The following is an 18,983-nucleotide window of genomic DNA, read 5'->3' on the forward strand; positions in this document are numbered from 1 at the left end:
TATGATAGGAAAAAAATATGTTAGGTGCTTGGTGACACATTATAATAAATATTTTTCATAATTAAATTATTTTTTAATTTATTTTGTAAAAATATATTTTTAAACATTTCTATTGGTAATTTTACAGTAATATCATTTAATACGAGGTTGATAATAGAACTTTATTAAGGAATGAGTGTAATTGTCTTTATAAAAAATTAAAAAAGACATAACTGACTAATGAAAAGATTTACCTAAAATATTCAACCTCGGTTTTAAAAGTTTCAAATTCTAGCTTCATTCAAATGCTTTACTGGACTACATTCATAATTTCTTAAAATAAAAACGTTTTTAAGCAGTAGATAAGCAATCCCAAGCGGACTCTTGTATGATTGTCATTTATATTACAAAAAGGACAAAAGAAATGCATTTCTGTCAAAAGAATTTCGTCAAAACAAGATGTACAAGGTTAGGCATGCTATTGAGCAAGTCTAGCATACGTTTCCAGCCATAGCAATTGTTAACATGCAGCTCCAAACGAATCAAATTAGGGAACAAAAGAAGTTTACCATCACCAGTAGAGTCGAGAGCCTTAATAAGATAAACGAAACTTCTGAATGCAAGACAAATCATGATTGAGAAGTACTCGTTCAATGAAGTTGGAAGAGCTCATATCTGAATGCAAGTTGGAATCGAATTCTAAATTGGGAACAGAAGCCTAGAGGTACTTCCATCTTGACGACAGTATGCTGGTTTCGACAGCGTATTTTGTTGGAAGGAAAGAGAGAATGTGAATAAGAAGGAAGTCTGGCAATGTGCTGATCCTATCTTCGTTGTTGAGATCAAAGGAACCTGATTGTTTGTGATTGAAGGCATGGCTTTGTAGTGCTGAAATACGGATAAAATGAGTTCAAAATTAAAATATCTAAGGTATGAAATGATAATTTTGTATTCGTCAAATCAAGCAAACATAAAACAATCAAAAGATAAAATAAGATAATTCGTAATCCAGAAATCATTAACCAAATAAATGGTCAGATTATCAACAAGTACACAACATAATTCCTCAATTATAGTTATCATCCCTCTCTATAACAGTCAAATTTTCACTCCAAACAGAGGTCATGGCCAATCGCTATACATTACTATCATCAATCGCTATATACCAATGTGATACAACAAAGCAGAATGGAAAAAGAGAATTCAAATAATGATTTCACAGATGTGCATTGATTACCTTCCCGAAAAAAATAAAAATAAAGACGGCAATTAGTATGCAAAAACTATAGTATTTGTATGAATTATATAACTCAAGCATATGGTCTTGATGTATAAATAAAAGTTTGGGCAATTACCTGATGATTGATACTTGGTATGTAGGGCATGGACAACACTAATTTTCTGTTGAGAGGTCAAAAGGCATGCACGATGTACATAGGACAATTTTGTTGTATTCAATAATTTTTGTTAATTAGATTTCTTATTTACTGATTTTTTATAATTTTTATAGAAAGTTTAATTTTAGATAGTTTCTTTATATTTTTAGTTTTTTATTAGTTTAGCTGTTAGCTTTCTAGCGAAGGAGGAGAGGGGTCTGAGCCATGTGTGGGCAAAAAGTTTGTGTGAGCAAGTGTGAGTGTGTGAGTGCCAATGACATATATATATATATACTTCTTTTCCTTCGCTAAGTTTATTTGGGCTGAACAATAAGTCGAAAAGCTCACTAGTCACATCTTCGGTCACTAAATTTTCTTAATGGGCTTTGATTAACAATGAAATCTAATCACCCCATCAACCAAAACCATTGAATGAAAATCAGACTAGAAAAGTTATGGATCTGTTGATTTAGTTTTCTAATAATGTTTTTTCAAAAATTCAAAAAATTAAAAAGTGTTTTCAGAAAAATATAAATATCATTATCTAAAAATATTTTTTTTAATTATATTTTTAATAAACAGTTTTCAGAAAACTGTCAAACTACTCAAAAAAAATTTATAAAAAAGTGTTTTGTCAATAATTAATGTAGCACAAAAAAACTTCATAGTCTTTCAATACAGAAAGAAGAGATGAAACTAAGGTACCTGACAGGAATGTTCTTAAGAATGGAAAATTTGACAGCTTCTCGAGCCTCTAGGAAACATCAGAAGTTCCTTGAGAAACTTTGTCTCTTGTTTTTCTTTTGAATGAGAAGAATTAATTGCTAACTTTTGCAGTACTATGCCATTCTCAAGAAGTATATCAGCTTCAGCTCAACACTCAGGCCCCGAAATCCAGTAATTTCAATTTCTTGAAGACGCCTCGATAGACAACAAGGCACTTCTTGTTCAACCAAATTGCAATCCTTGGAAGCATTATCTTCACTACATCGACAGTTCTGGAGCAAGAAATCAGAAGTTAAGAGATCGGGAATCAAGAACAACATACATACTTCAAATTATTCCTTGTGCGCTTAGTCACCTGCAAGTTCTTCAAAACAAGATGCACCATGTTGGGCATGCTATTGAGCAATTCTAGTAGACCTTTCCAGCCGTAGCAATTGTGAACATGCAACTCCAAACGAATCAAATTAGGGAACAAATGCAGTTTACTATCATCAGCATAGTCGAGAGCCTTACAAGATATGAACATTATAGTTAAATAAAAGTGCTATATATAATTATATACTAAATCAAAATTTAAAAATAACAAATCCAACAAACTTAAAAGTAATGAGGTAATAGTAAAATCAAAGAAAACAAATACAAGCTTACCCACAAGGTACAAGCACCTAGATAGAGATATTTGACATTAAAAATTTCTCTGAGAAGCACAAGTAAACTATCAGCATGTTTTTTGGTTGCCATGGTTGTTGTACAGCAGTATCCGACATTGACATATGCTTTAACCAACGAGGTTAGGTTTTGTAGCACATAGCAAAGAAAGTAATCATCCTGGAGATTTAGATACTCAAGAATCGGTGCATTGACCACAATTTTGTCACCATTATTTATGAAAAACTCTTCTGCAGCAAGTTTTAATTTAAACTCTTCAGAACAGGGGTGGAGACGTTAAAAATTAGTTCTTCATCATTCGAAACAATTCCTTCCATAAACAGATCTTCAAGAACAGGGCAGTCACGAAAGAGATTTTGCGCCAAGTCATTGTCTAGATAATCAATTGAAACATGAAGGATCTTGAGACTTCCGAAATGGGCTGAGCAAGGAACTCTGAATCTAACTTCATTTCCCAGTTTCAAGACCATCAATGTTGGGCAAGTGAAGAGCCTTAAAGGTAAGGCAAAATGTTGCTCAGATGGTTCAATCTGTGTATCAAGTTCTTGAACACCGCGTTTTATGGCTACACTTATCCATGTACATATTCTTGATAAATCAATGTCCGTGGTTCCATCGCAATATAAACGGAACTTAGGACAAATCGTGATGGAGAAGTACTCTATCAACAAAGTTCATGAAGTTGGAAGAACGCTTTTCTGAATAACAGTCCATCAAGCTGTCGTCGAAATTTAAAGTGGGAACAAAAGCCCAAAGATGCTTCCATCTTGATGACAGGATGCTGGTTCGACTGTGTATTTTGTTGGAAGGAAAGAGAGAATGTGAACAAGTGCTGATCCTATCCACTTTCTTGCAATTTTTTCGCACTTTCATTGAAGAACCCTCATGGTTTGAGGTTGAAGCCATAGTTCTGTAACGCAAAAATAGATAAGATAGTTAAAAGATTATATTATAGGAAGTATATCAAATGAAAATCACCAAGGGTTGTATTGGGCATTATTCACAGGCACAAATATATATAGAGAGAGAGTACATATGTTTCCCCCTGAAAATATTCTTCCCAAAAATTATTTTAGTTTTTTAAGAAATACTAATAAGGCTCCGAAAATCTACGAACAGGGACAAACAGATACAGATTGACTGCTAGACATTCTGTCAAACAGTTGGTGGATAAGAAAGAACTAACAATTTAGAAGCTCACTTTAAGGTTTACTTTAATGGAGAAACCATAATTTTGTAGCATAACTTTGCCAAATCGAAAACCAAACAAGAAAATAGGTATGAAAATCAAATTAAAGCCCAATATACATAAGAGAACCAGTTTGATAGAGACAAAAACCTCGTAACTGTTGTTCAAAAATGAATCAAGTTGATGCTCTTCACTACCTCAATTATGGAGAAGATTGGAGGCTTTGGAGAAACAATCATAGGAATAAGAAAATCTCACTGGCATCGTTACAGAGGATCCTGTTCCGTTGCGCACTTGTCGACTTGAAGAGTTGGAAAATGACTTTGCATAAGTTGGAAACGAAGGAATTATTTTACGGCTACAATTATTTTTAATTGGGCAACGTACATAAAACCCTCGACTTGTAGTATTTTTAGTAAATTCTTTATTTATTTTTTGACAAAAAAATCGCCTCCACTTGTAACATTTTTTCAATAAAATTCTCTTATCTAATTTTTTTCAAAAACCCCCCTCAACTATTTAAAAAGGGTAAAATAATTGTTATTTGAACTAAAATGTTCTTTTATTTAAATTTTAATTATTTTGAACTTTAAAAATTCATATCTCACAAACTGTGTATTTAAAAATTATAAATAATATATGCACAAAAATCTTATGAAATAAAGATTCCAGAAATATAAGATTTGTACAACAAACCTTCATAACTAAAGAGAAATAGGTAATCTAAAAATCTACTCCAACAATCTTATTTTATTTTTAAAAACTCGAGATATTTGCAAAAAAAAATTCAAAATTATTCATTTATATATGGAGCCGAATATATAAAAAAATTAGCCCCAATAGAGATCGATTTAATGAGATATCATATTTTGCGTCAAAATATTTTCATTCTTTTATAGACTCACCATTTAAAAAAAAAAAAAAATTATGTCTCTATTGGAGATAATTTTTTTATATGTTATGCTCCATATAAAAAAGAATAATTTTGAAAAATTTTTTGCAAATAACCCAAATATGTTATAAAATCAAATTGTTGTAATAGATTTTTAGATTATCTATTTCTCTCTGGTTATCAAGTTTTGTTAAACAAATCTTATATTTCTGGAATTCTTGTTTTATAAACTTTCTGTGCATATATTATTCGCAATATTATAATGTATGGTTTGTGAGATATGATTTTTGAAGTTTGAAAAAATTAAGATTTAAATAAAAGGGCATTTTGATCCAAATATCAATTCTTTTACCCCCTTTAGATAGTTGAGGGGGATTCTTTGGTAAAAAAATTAGACAATGAGATTTATTAGAAAGGGTTATAAGTCGAAGGAGTTCTTTGGTCAAAAATTAGACAAGGGGTTACTGGAAAGGCTACAAGTCGATGGGGGATTTTCAATATTTTGCCCTTTTTAATTTTTAAATTGCAACATTTGCCTAGGTTCTCAAAAATTAAAAATGTTTTTAAAAAAGGATTATATAACATTTTTATTAGTCCATATGTGTAATATTGTTCACTTTATATACTCACCGTTTCGGCATGGTTAGGAATAATGGAGCCGTTAGGAACCGGAACCAAAACCGATGTTTCGGTTCCTCTTCCAAATATTTGGAACAGTTATGTAACAACCCGAACCCGTAGGTCTGAATCACTAACCTGGTCTTTACCCGAACCCGATAACATCTAAGGGTAAAACAGTCAATTAAGGTGTAGTAATAAATAATATAACTCTAAATGAGTCTAAATAGGCCAACATAAGTCATAAGGTTCATTTAAACCCATGACATAAGGTCCTGGACATAAGAATGAGGATTTTACACAATTGCCCCTTTCATTTTTTAAAGAATTTCAGAATAGTCCACATTAAAAAGGTCATAACTCTCTGTATGATTGAAATTTTTGAGTGAAATTAATTTCATTGGAAAACTGACTTAAAATCCTTAAATTTAGACTCAAATTTGACTCAATTTAGAGTTAAAATGAGTGAGATATGATCATTTAAAGTCAAAGGTTAAATGTTGTCCCAGTTTTATTTCAGCTAACCATGAAGGGTATACCGGTCTACCGAAATGACCCATCGGTCGACCGAAATGACACTTCGGTCGACTGATTGTGGCTCTGGAGTGTTTGAAGCTACTGGTTTCTATTCCAAATGACACCAGTCGACCGAAATGGCTTACCGGTAGACCCAAATGGCCATAAATGCGTTTTTCTCACTGTTTAAAGGCCTGAATAAGTTGGCAACCTTATGGTTTCACTTGTGACATCTAATATAGTTAAAATCTATTCCAAAATATCCATAAGCATGCTCACATTGATAAGATAACGTTCTTGCATCATAATGAAAATAAATTACATCATTATACATCGAAATAAATTTAATTACATTAAATATGGATACATGGACTTAAAATTATAAACTTTCTAACTATGTACATGTTGGGATTTATATGCCCTGGCATAGCAAATTCTTATTTAGATTAAAGTGACATATGTTCCTAACATATCTGAAATATTTATGCTTTATACAATTGGTAAATTCAATGTATTATGTTTTGATTCATTATGGAATTAATAGTTCCATTTGATTACAAGAGATATTTATATATGTATGTGATGGCGATCAATACATGAATATAAATAGTAATTATAAATAGTTCATAGTCGGCAATTATGGATGGACTCATTATTAACTAAGACTTGAACTGGATCCGCATTAGGTGGAGATATATTGCAAGAGCCGTCGTATGCAATTGCTCTATATCACTGTCATGGCATTTGACTCTTAAGTATGAAAGAAGTATAGAATCTTTTATTAGTTAGTAATTACTTTGATTTGTTCGGCAGAATATTTGGAATCCTTAGACCGGTACTTTGGGTAATTATGCATAGAGGGGTCAAAGTGCAACATTGACTTAAATGTTATTTATTATTTAATTGGAGTTCAATTAATTTCTTTTAATAGAGTAGAAATTAATTTATGAATTAATTGAATCGGGTCCATGGATCGGACCAATTATTAATTCATTGTAGCTAAGAAAATAATAAGCCCAAAGGATTCTCACTCATAACCCAACTTGATATTAGAATCCTATTAGATTTAAGATATGGTAATTAAAGATTGAGAAGGATTTATTGTTTCCTTTCCTTATCTTTATGTTATCTATATATGCATGGTCCATGTATATTTTATGTGTGACTTTTGAAAGAAAAATGAATATTTTCTCTTTTCAGAATTTTAGGGTTAGTGTTCTCATCTAATGGAGACTCTCACAAGCCTAGTTTTTCAAGATCATTCATGGAGGCTTATGAGTGATTCCTAAAGGCAAAACCATTACTAAGAAAATGGAGATCCAAGGAGAAGGCATCTAGCAAAAGGATCTGCAATAAGTGAGAACATTACTTTAGAGGAGAGATCTAAGGTTTACTCAAACCTTGATGTAAGTATTCAATCTATTAATTGAATGATACATCATATTTTATTTTTGCATAAAACTTGTTTTTATGTGATGAATCAAGATCAATTTATGAAAATTACTCAAAAAGTTTTTAAAACTTGAACGTTTCCTAACAGTGGTTTCAGAGTATGGTTTGATTCATTACTAAAGATCATATTTTTATGAAAATCATCATTCATGGATCCAAATTATATATACATATATATATATAGATATATTTATTAATGTATGATTTATAATATGTTGATATATATTGATACATGTGATGATGTATGTATAATTGTGAATGGATGATGATGTATGTCTTGGACTATGGATGAAGCTTATAGGTTTAATGTAATTTTATCTTTAAATGAATGTATTTAAGGCTTTGATTTAGTCATTTGAAAATTTAATGATGTAATTTAATTTTTTTCTATTGTATTTCAGGTGTAAATTTTTTTTTAAAGCCATGTAATCTTCATCAAAGGAAAAGGTCCAAAAGGGTTAAATTAGGCTTCAGTAATTTTCTGGAATTTTTTCGAAATTTTTTAGAATTTTTCTAAAATTTTTTGGACTTAATTTAATATTTTGGAATTATTTTTATTTTTTTTGGAATTATCGGCGACCGGAGCGTCGCCAGGGGCGAGGGAGGCGCCGGAAGGGAAGACGGACACTCCAGTGGTTCACGATGCACCAAAATTAGGTGCAGCTGCATGCAGCAGCCGTAGGATCAAGATCAGGCAAGAGAGGCAATCAAGTGCGGCGTACATGCGGTGCAATCATGCGCCGCCAGTGATCTGGCGCGTGAGGACCACACGCCAGTGCTAAGTCAACACCACATGGCACGTGGTAGCGCGTGCCAGGCGCCAAATGACTTCTCCGGCGTGTGGACGCGCTGCACACTCCCCGAGTGCGTGCCAGCACGTGGGGACGCACTGCAGTTCCTCTAGGCAGGTGCCAGCTCGTGCAAAGTCCTCCAGACGCGTTGCAGCCGTTGTTTTGCTTCTCCAGGCGCGTACCAGCTCTCTACAGGTGTTAACAAGCTGTTGGTGGACGCCTGTATAACAAGAATAGTATCTTAACGTTAAAAGCCGATTCCATTGGCCATTTTATTTGCTTTTATCTATTGTTTAATTATTTATATGATGTATGGAATAATTAATTGCTGATTATTATTGTTCATGCATTTGATCCATAATTTTTATCTAAATAACTTGATTTATGTTAATTAAATTATGAAAATTAATTGGATTTGATTACTAATTAATTAGAGGGCACTTATTGGGAAATAAAAAATTATTTTTGTAAATTTTTTTTAAAGTGTGCCTCAAATTAAATATTAGTGAATTATTTAAAAGTCTAGATAATTTCTAAATTTAATTGGATTAAAATTAAGGCATTTTGCATGCATTAAATCATGAATTGAAAATCCTAATTATAGATGATTAAAAATTGAGTGGGAGTGGGGATTTTTATACATTATCCTATGGCCTTCATTATTATAACCATTGTAATTAGATTTTAAAAAATAAAGCCCCACGCATGATTTGAAGAGTCTAAAAATTACAAGAATGGTTGTCTCATGAAAATGAAAATATTAAATATTCATTATAATTAGATCTTTAAAAATAAGTCCCAACGCATGATTTAAAGAGTCTAGATTATAATGACAAGATATTTAATATTTTATTTTTCGTTGGAGCATTAATAACATTATACACTCAATCTAAAATCAATAGTGTTAACTCCCTAACGGAGTGGTCTACACTAGGTAATTTTATAGAGGCTAAACATAATCGGGAATCATTTCATATAGATAAATAAAGCATTGTCTTAAGAGATATGGAAATGATGGAATTTGCCCGCCAATAGTAATAATAAATTTTGCCAACCGAATAAGTTATTGGCATATTGGTTATCCAATTTTTCATGCAGTGGTTAAGGGACCCACAGATATTTTAATGGAAGTGCTCGCTTAATAGCAAATGAATCTCAATAATAGTAATAATGAACTCCTCCATCAGGATAAGTTATTAATATATTAATTGTGTGATTTATTATGCTACGAAGTTGAGGGACCCGCATTAATTAAAAGGGATTGTTCACCAGTAGTGATAATGAACTCTTATTCTATTGAGGTTTATTATACTATGTGGTTGACAAACTCATTTTAATTTTAAATATGCATGGCAGTATTAATAATTCACCTTGCATATTGTATGAATGCATTTATATTCAGATTATTTATGTCCAATCCATTTTATCTGCTTGCTAACATTTTCAATGCAATTGGACCTCTTTTTAATACGGACTGGACAAGAAACTTAGATATTTTTATTCACAACGTAAGGGTACAAAATGTATTTACCACTCCTATACCTAATCATTTTACTTTAAGATACCCAATTTGACATTAATGCTTTTAATAAATGAAATAAGGCAAATGATATGACTTGATGCAATATTCTAGAGTTTATCTCGAATACGCTTCAAAGCTAACATTTACATTATTTTATTTTCTTCAAACATCATGTTAAATATCAATGAGATGTTTTGGTGAGATTAGATATAGTGTATACCTTAATACTGTGTCAAACTTGAATACCATTGAGATAGCCTAAGGAACTCAGTAAGAGATCGTATTTTGAAAATGATTGTTTTTTATTTAAAAATTAACTAGAGGTCAAGAGGGATGACTTGCGTGGTAAGTTTCAAGTTGACATAATTATTACCTTGTTACCAAACTCGTTTGACTCTTTAGAGTGAACTAAATAAGGAATCAGTTTGAGTTCACACTCACTGATATTATTATAAATTGGTAACATAAAAAAAGATAATCAAAAGTATGGGCGTTCCTATCAATCTAACCTAGCCTATGCCATTTTCTTCTACGCTCAAGTGGAAGGGCAAAGGAAAGAAGAAGGATGCCAATAAGACTAGGCTAGCACAAAACATGGAGATCCAAAAGGTTAAAGGTAATAAGGTAATGTATGTTGAGGGCGAAGGAAATTGTTTCTTTTGTGGCCAACTATGACACTTAAGGAAAGAACTATCTAAGCAACGACGTGGTATAGAAAAATGTACACTTAATCATTGAACAATGTTATGTGGTTGTATCTATTAATTCCTGATGGATAGATTCTAGAGCCACTAAACATGTTTGCAATATGTTGCAAGGATTTTAGGAGTCGTAGCCTCAATGATATGGATATATATTTGTCTTTTGACCTGATGCCAAGGTTGTAGCTAAGTCAGTGGGAGTATTACATCTGAAATTAGAGAGTATGGGGATATTAGTATTAGAGAAATATCTTTATGCACAGATGTTAGACACAATCTAATTCTTGTTTCACTTTTGGTTTATAAAAATTGTGTTGTTACTTTTGGTAAAATTGCTTTTATAAAATTGAATAGATATGCGATTGCTTCTAGTGCATTAAAGATAGTTAATATACTATAGTCACAAGCTCTTAATATTTGCATGATGTAGAAACTAATGTTGCATTTTTTGGATTGAATGTTAAGAGAAAATTTGTTATTCCTGACTCATTGTATTTTTAGTGTTTATTATTGGGTTATAATCAGTCAAAATAAGATTCAAAGATTGGTCAAAGAAAGTTTATTACCTAGTGAGGCAGGAGAGCCTAAACCAACTTGTGAATCCTGTATTGAATGATAAATAATCCAATGGGAATATTTAAATAGACATAAAGAACAATTAGAGTCAGTACACACTGACACGCGTGGTCTTATGAACATCCAAGCAAGATTACTCACGTTTTGGATAAATTTACCTGATGCGACACAAGTCTTAAACTTTTGGTATATTCTGAATGTGTCAAGATTGATGTGGAACACAAATTAGGTAAACTTATCAAAACACTTCGATCTGATCGTGGATTTGAGTATTTCTTGGGATAGTGCAAAGACTGTATGGTCAATGAGGGTGTTGTGTACCAGTTTTTCCGCAATTGACTCTCAATGTATTGAGGTATCAAATAGGAATAACAGAATTCTGCTCAACGTAGGTAAATCCATGATCAGTTATGCTACATTATCTCTTTCATTTTAGAGTTTAGCCTTAACGATATCGATGCACATTATGAACTGTATTCCATCTTAGTCTGTCTCAAGGACATCTTTTGAGCTGTGTTTTTTTACTAAATCTTAGATTGAATCACATGCACATATGGGGTAGTCTTGCACATGTGCGCTTGATATGGACAAGTAAGTTGGAAGCAGAACATAGGTGTTTGATTTGATGGCTATTCTAAAAGCATTAGGATGGATTATTTTATGGTCTCAATGATAAAAGTTGATTTTTTACACTCACTATTTATTTATAGGAGGATCATATTATGAATCATATACCTAGTAGCATAATGTTAGAAAATATGGTATTAGTACCAGTTGTACCACATATGAACACACTTATTAAAGAAATTAAGAATTATATATGAATTTCCTATTGATGCGTCAGCATCGTCTAGGACACAGATTCTTGCATCGGTACATTGTTTTAGTAGGAGGATTATCATCCAATCTGACAGAATCATATTTTTAGGTGAGACCTTTATGGACATCCCTGTTAAACATGAGTTGGACCCAGTAAGCTACACGGAGGCGTGAACCAATATGGATACAGATCGTTTTGGCAAGTTACTATGAAATCAAAGTTGGAATCTATGTATTCTAATAAAATATGGGATTTTGTAGAACTTTTCTAGTAAGGTTATACCTATGGAAGGCAAGTTAATCTACAAAAGGATACCAGAAGATTTCTTAGTGACTGAACCATGTGTGTGCAGGATAATGTCATTATTGATGACATCCTACTCATTTATAATGATGTGGAAAGTTTTGTCATCAGTAAAGAGGTAGTTGTTCAATTACTATGAAATAAAGGATCTTCAAGATATAAGTTATATTCCTAGGATCAAGCTTTTTCAAGATCAGGTTAACAGGAAAATAGGCTTATTTAACAATCCTACATTGATAAAGTTTTGACCAGGTTTGGTATGCAAAACTCAAAGAATGAGTTCGTACTTTATTGACATGGATTGCTCTATCTAGTAAGTAGTTTTCCAAGACTAGCAGAGGAGATTGAGCAAATGAAACTGAAATAATATGCTTCGGCATATGGGAGTCTCATATATGCCATGGTTTATATCACACAAGACATCCGCTACATTGTAGGGATAGTCAGTGGATATTAGTCCAATCCCAAACTTGATAACTGCTATGTTGTGAAAAATATCATAAAGTATCTTAGGAGAACCAATGATCTCATACTCATTTATGGATGTGATGATATGGTCCTAGTCAGGTATACTGATTCTGATTTTAAAACAAATGTAGATACTATGAGGTTCATGACTTGATGTATGTTCACTCAATGGAAGGGAAATTAGTTGGTAGAGTGTTAAGCAAATTTTAACTGCTTACTCAAATCTGAAGGTGGAGTACATTGCAGCGTTAAAGGCAATAAAGGAAGCCTTTTGGTTTGATCTCACTGAATTAGAGGTTGTGGAGCATACTAGCCTACCTATCGAACTATATTGCGACAATAGTGTAGAAGTAGTCCAAACCAATGATCCAAGGTTCCATAGAGGAACAAGGTACACTAAGAGGAAAGTATCATGTCCTACATGATATTGTCCGGCAAGAAAATGTACTTGTGGCTAGAATATTGCGTTGGAACACAACTTTGTTGATTCATTACCAAATGTGTTATGATCAATAGTTTTGTTCATCACCTGAATAACATTGGAGTTAGATGTAATTTGAATTGGCTATGAGGGCAAGTGGGAGCTGTTGGGATTTATATGCCTTAGCATAGCAAATTCTTATTTGGATTAAAGTGACATATGTTCCTAACATATCTGAAATATTTATGCTTTATACAATTGGTGAATTCAATGTATTATGTTTTGATTCATTATGGAATTGATAGTGTCCACTTGATTACAAAAGGTATTTATATATGTATGTGATGACGATCAATACATGAATATAAATAATAATTATAAATAGTTCATAGTCGGTAATTATGAATGGACTCATTATTAACTAAGACTTGAACTGGATCCGTATTAGGTTGAGGCATATTGCAAGAGTCGTCATATGCAATTGCTCCCTATCATTGTCATGACATTTGACTCTTAAGCATGAGAGAAGTATAGACTCTTTTATTAATTAGTAATTACTTTGATTTGTTCGGCAGAATCTTCGTAATCCTTAGACCGGCACTTTGGGTAATTATGTAATTAATAGTTAGAGGGTTATATTTTTAATATTTTTATCATTGCTACTTGTATTTATTTTATATTGATTATGGTTGATTACAAAGTAAATTCGAAGGCCTTCGTGTGTTTTTAGACAAAAATGATTTATTATATATTTATTTATTTAAATTATTAATTTTGTCAAACAAATGTTTTATTGTGATCAAGCCGGAAATAATTAAAGGTACCAAAATAAATATATTAATTAAGTAGTCGGATTGATGGCTTTATTTATCTGATAACTAATTATGCATAGAGGGGTCAAAGTGCAACATTGACTTAAATGTTATTTATTATTTAATTAGAGCACAATTAATTTCTTTTAGTAAAGTAGAAATTAATTTATGAATTAATTGAATTGGGTCCATGGATTGGGCCAATTATTAATTCATTGTATCCAAGAAAATAATAAGCCCAAATGATTCTCACTCATAGCCCAACTTGATATTAGAGTCCTATTAGATTTAAGGTATGGTAATTAGAGATTGAGAAGGATTTATTGTTTCATTTCTTTATCTTTATATTACTTATATATACATGATCCATGTATATTTTATGTGTGACTTTTGGAAGAAAAATAATATTTTCTCTCTTTAAAATTTTAGGATTAATGTTTTCATCTAATGGAGACTCTCACAAGTCTAGTTTTTCAAGGTCATTTATTGAGGCTTATGGGTGATTCCTAAAGGCAAAACCATTACCAAGAAGATGGAGATTCAAGAAGAAGGCATCTAGCAAAGGGATCTGCAATAAGTGAGAACATTACTTCAGAGGAGAGATCTAAGGTTTACTTAAATCTTGATGTAAGTATTCAATCTATTAATTGAATGATACATCATATTTTATTTTTGTACAAAACTTGTCTCTATGTGATGAATCAAAATCAATTTATGAAAATCCCTCAAAAAGTTTTTAAAACTTGCACATTTCCCAACAGTATAAGCATATGAAGGCATCTTGTCCACTCCTCCGCTTCTAAAACCCTGAACTGATAAAGAATGGGTGAGTATAACGGCTTAGTAGGAGGTGTTTAAGACACACCTCTTGATGACCCCGTGAATTCAAACAAAACATAGAATAAGGAGGTAAAGGATCATGCCATAGGGGGAAAATATAGCAACAACAACAACAACTACAATTTTTAATTCAAACCATTCAACCACGCAAATTCTATGCATGCCCCTATAGAAATTCTAGAAGTAAAGCACATCATACTCCCACATAACAATTCCTACACATCCAACATAGTAGGTATATCTTATGACTTGGCAAAACTTAAAATTTTACCATTCTCCATACACATACAATGCAAACATTGATTTCAGCTTAGCATACTACATCATATTATTCCAAGTATCATGTATTTTTAACCACCTAGTCACATAAAGCAGAGTCATATACAGACCCTCAAAGTCATAGGCAAAATAATCAAATTAAGCATGCTTACAATCAAATTAAAAAGGGAAAATTCACCAAAAGCCAAAGAACTTGTGAATTAGAACATCCCTAGGAGGAAGAAAACCCCCAATTTGCCCCAAAATTTCTAAAATCAAAAGGGTTGGCCAGATAGTGAATTGCTTGTATCAAAGTGTAGATCTCAATGAGCTCTCCGATTGCCGTAAACAATTCCAACAAACTCTTAAAATTGAGAGAGAAATCAAGGATTGAAGTTTGAATAAAGAAAAAGAAAAAGAAAAAATGAGAAAGAAAAGGAGAGAGAGAGAGAGAGTGCTTACGGGAGAGAGAATTTTGAGGCCTTAAATGGCCTCTTGGCCACATATTCAATGTGAGTGGGGAGTGGGCCCATTACTAAAATATAAAATCCCACCTTTTTAAATATATATGCACATGCTTATTCTAATTGAATCACAATCACATAAAACAATACACAACCAGATAAATATGCACCAATTAATTATGCATGAAATGTAACGAACCCACGACACAACTTCCGTACACAGCAATTTCGGTAGCGGGTTCCACCCGGGACCGTCCGTCCCGAAAAACAAAAAAAAATCAAAAGTGGCAACCGGTGCATTTCCAAGAGTCCTAATCTCAAAGAAATGTCCCACCCAACTCTCGGATACACCCGGCACACCCTACGGTGTCCGATACGCAAAATGAGAAAAGACAAAAATATCCTTGAAAAAATCGAAAAATCCCATAAAATAGATAATAGGAAAATCGGTAACATTACAAATTAAGTTCCGGCTCTAAAGTTTGAAACCGTTAGGAATCGAAATTGTACTAATGGTTATCTATATTATTTTTTAATTATATAATTACTATATGTATATACTTACCGAATATATATATATATATATATATATATATATATATATATGTCTATATTTACCAAAAATATACATATATATATGCCTATTGATGCTTTTTGTGGCCCAATGTATTACTAAAAATAATTAAATAAATAATAAATAAAAACAGAACCGGAACCGAATGGGATTCGGTTCTATGTCCCAATGGTTTTGATTCCAGCTTTAATTTTTAAGAATTTTTTGGTTCTAATTCCGCAAGAACCATACCGAATGCGCACCCCTAGTTAGAAGCCACATCTCCCAAGGGAGATATGAAATCTCTCCTGGGTCCTTCCGGGCCTAACCTGATGAAACCTTTCCCTAGATCCTCCCCTGTTCAAATAGAATTAAAGGGAAATAAATATAACAACTCAGAAAAAAATTGGATTTGGATTCTTAGCAGCAACTAAAAAAAAATATTGAAATAAGTTCAAATGGAAGAAAAATATCTATTTATTTAATACCATATGTCATTACTCTTTCAGACTCTTGCTTTCCGCAATCCCCCTATTCGTGTTTTTCAAAACACCATAAAAGACGTCCACACATATAATTATTAACAATCTCTCGACGAGGGACGTCTATGAGCAATGTGAATATTTGAGCTTCTTGTTAAATTAAAATCAATCAATAAATAAATTCTCACCCACCCATGTTTTGGAACTAAAACTAAATATTTACTCATAATTGGAACTAAAGAACCAAATAAATATCGATCTCGATTGATAATTCAATCAAGTAGTTAATAATGAATAAATTAAGTGATTATATAATTACATATATTCCTCGTTAATAAATTAAGTCTCTGCAAGTAAGCAATTCAAACACCCCACCCCACCCCCACAATGTCACAAACATACAAACATGGACCACATTTATGAAATTATAATTAATAACTGTCTCATTAGGAATATGTTTAAGACCAGGCCAGTGGCCTAACCGTATGAGACTCCTACTTCTCAAAGGAAGGTTAAAGGTTCGGAAAAAAAAATGTTTGTGCTATGTTTGACACTTTAGATTTGGATTCGGTACTCCCAAATATAACATTAACAAAAAATAAATAAATCTTCTTATTCCGATGCCATAGTATGCAATAGCACTCTCATGTCCGAGTGTGTGAGCTCCACCATGAGTGGTGGTATAGATGTCTAGGCTGGAGCAAAATTTTCCTCCCGGTGATTAATATTTTGCAGGTCATTGAACCCCTCGGAAACATTAGCAGTTTGTCGAGAAACTCTCGCTCTTGCTTTTCTTCTGCATTGAAATTATTAATTTCCATCTTACGCAGTACTTTGGAATTTCTCAAAAAATACTCAATCAGCTTCAGCTCATCACTCAGCCCCTGAAATCCATTAATTTTAATTTCTTGAAGATGCATCACCAGACAAGAAGGCACCACTTCTTGTTCAACAAAACTGACGTGACGTCTAGAGCTACAATTCTGGAGACAGAATCAAAAGTTCAGAAATTGTGAATCAAAACTTCATACATACATATATATATATATATATATATATATATACTTGACATATACCTTATATGTTTAGTTACCTTTGATTTCTCTAAAACAAGATATAGTAGGTTAGGCATGCTATTGAGCAAGTCTAGAAGACGTTTCCAGCCATAGCATGTATTAACATGCAGCTCCAGACGAATCAAATTTGGGAACCGTGGCACATTATATTCCTTAGCGTAGTCGAGAACCTTCATGAGATAAGAACATTATAGTCAACATTAATAAAGAATAAGAGATTCGAGATTAATAGTATGATCAAGTAAAGAAGTTCAAGCTTGATTACCCCCATGGTACTAGCGCCTAAAGATAGATATTTGACACTAGAAATTTGTTTGAGAACCTCAAATACCGAATCAGAACGCTCTTCAATTTCCATAGTTTGTATACAGCACTCTCCAATGTTAACATCCGCTTTAACCAATGAGGTTAGGTTGTTTAGAACATAGTAAGACAAGTAATCATCTTTGAGACTCGAGAATTGGTGCATTGAGCACAATTTTTTCCCCATCATCCTCGTAATCATCGTCAAAAGTTTTTCGCATCAAATAATCATATCCCGTCAAATCTAACTTAAAACTCGTCAGGGATGATGTTGAGACATCTAATATGACTCCTAATGCAGCTTCTTCTTCACAGGAAACCATTGCTTGGATGAACAGTTCCTCAAGAACAGGGCAATTACAAAAAAGATTTTTCATTAAGTCATTGCCCATTAACCAGACTGAAAGATGGAGGACCTTGAGACTTTTAAAATGGACTGAGCAAGGAACACTGAACCGTACTAGAATTCCCAGTTTTAAGACTACCAATGTTGGACAAGTGAAGAGGCTTAAAGGGAAGCTATATAGTCGTTCCGGTAGGTCAAAACCGGGTGGCCCTATCTGTAAATCAAGTTCTTGAACACCACGTGTTACGGCTACACTTATCCATGTATACATCCTGGAGACATCAACCTTACTTCCTTCGCAACTCAAACGGAACTTCTGAACATAGGACAAATCATGATGAAGAAGTACCCGATCAACAAAGTTCATGAAGTTGGAAGAATTCTCATACGAATAAGGTATATCTTTAAATCTCAAGTTGTCATTGAAGTCCAGAGTGGGAACAGAAGCCCAGAGGTGCTTCCATCTTGATGACAGTATGCTGGTTCCGACTGCGTATTTTGTCGGTAGGAAAGAGAGAACGTGAACAAGAAGTGAGTCTGACAATATGCTGATCCTATCCTCATTGTTGAGAATTTTTCGCACTTTCTTTGAAGATCCCTCATGGTTTGAGATTAAAGCCATGGTTCTGTAATGAGAAAATAGATTAAAAATAAAAATAAAAATAATAATAATAATAATAAGGAGAATTACCAAATTAAAGGTTGTAGTCACTGTACCTCCTCAACTTTTGAGAGTTGCTTGTAAGGTAAAGGTCGAGTGTATTAGAGGAAGAAACTGTACAATCTCTCAAAATATATTCAAAATCTATAGGGAAAAGAATTACTTTATG

The 18,983-nt window shown here is 32.7% G+C and overlaps 1 protein-coding gene and 1 long non-coding RNA gene across 4 annotated transcripts; both read right to left on the reverse strand.

The window, feature by feature from the left end:
- Nucleotides 1-284: 284 nt before the first annotated feature.
- LOC132266873 (uncharacterized) lies at nucleotides 285-4,311 on the reverse strand. 3 transcript variants are annotated; one of them, XR_009468738.1, is made up of 5 exons: nucleotides 4,090-4,311; nucleotides 2,730-3,660; nucleotides 2,437-2,589; nucleotides 2,061-2,353; nucleotides 286-867 (listed from the first exon to the last, which is right to left on the reverse strand). It is a non-coding gene; the product is annotated as an uncharacterized LOC132266873 (long non-coding RNA). The 3 variants fall into 3 exon arrangements; XR_009468737.1 differs by having other exon boundaries at nucleotides 285-867; nucleotides 2,437-3,660; nucleotides 4,137-4,311; XR_009468736.1 differs by having other exon boundaries at nucleotides 285-867; nucleotides 2,437-3,660.
- Nucleotides 4,312-16,823: 12,512 nt separating this feature from the next.
- LOC132316485 (F-box/FBD/LRR-repeat protein At5g22660-like) lies at nucleotides 16,824-18,775 on the reverse strand. Its single transcript, XM_059814958.1, has 4 exons — nucleotides 18,057-18,775; nucleotides 17,770-17,998; nucleotides 17,522-17,674; nucleotides 16,824-17,411 (listed from the first exon to the last, which is right to left on the reverse strand). The coding sequence occupies exons 1-4, from the start codon at nucleotides 18,773-18,775 to the stop codon at nucleotides 17,073-17,075; spliced, it is 1,440 nt and encodes a 479-aa protein (XP_059670941.1). The 3' UTR covers nucleotides 16,824-17,072.
- Nucleotides 18,776-18,983: the final 208 nt, after the last annotated feature.

The sequence above is a fragment of the Cornus florida genome, unplaced genomic scaffold, assembly GCF_030987335.1.
Source record: "Cornus florida cultivar Cherokee Brave unplaced genomic scaffold, ASM3098733v1 CherokeeBrave_3.0.0_Hap2_Chr07, whole genome shotgun sequence".
Classification (NCBI taxonomy): domain Eukaryota; kingdom Viridiplantae; phylum Streptophyta; class Magnoliopsida; order Cornales; family Cornaceae; genus Cornus; species Cornus florida.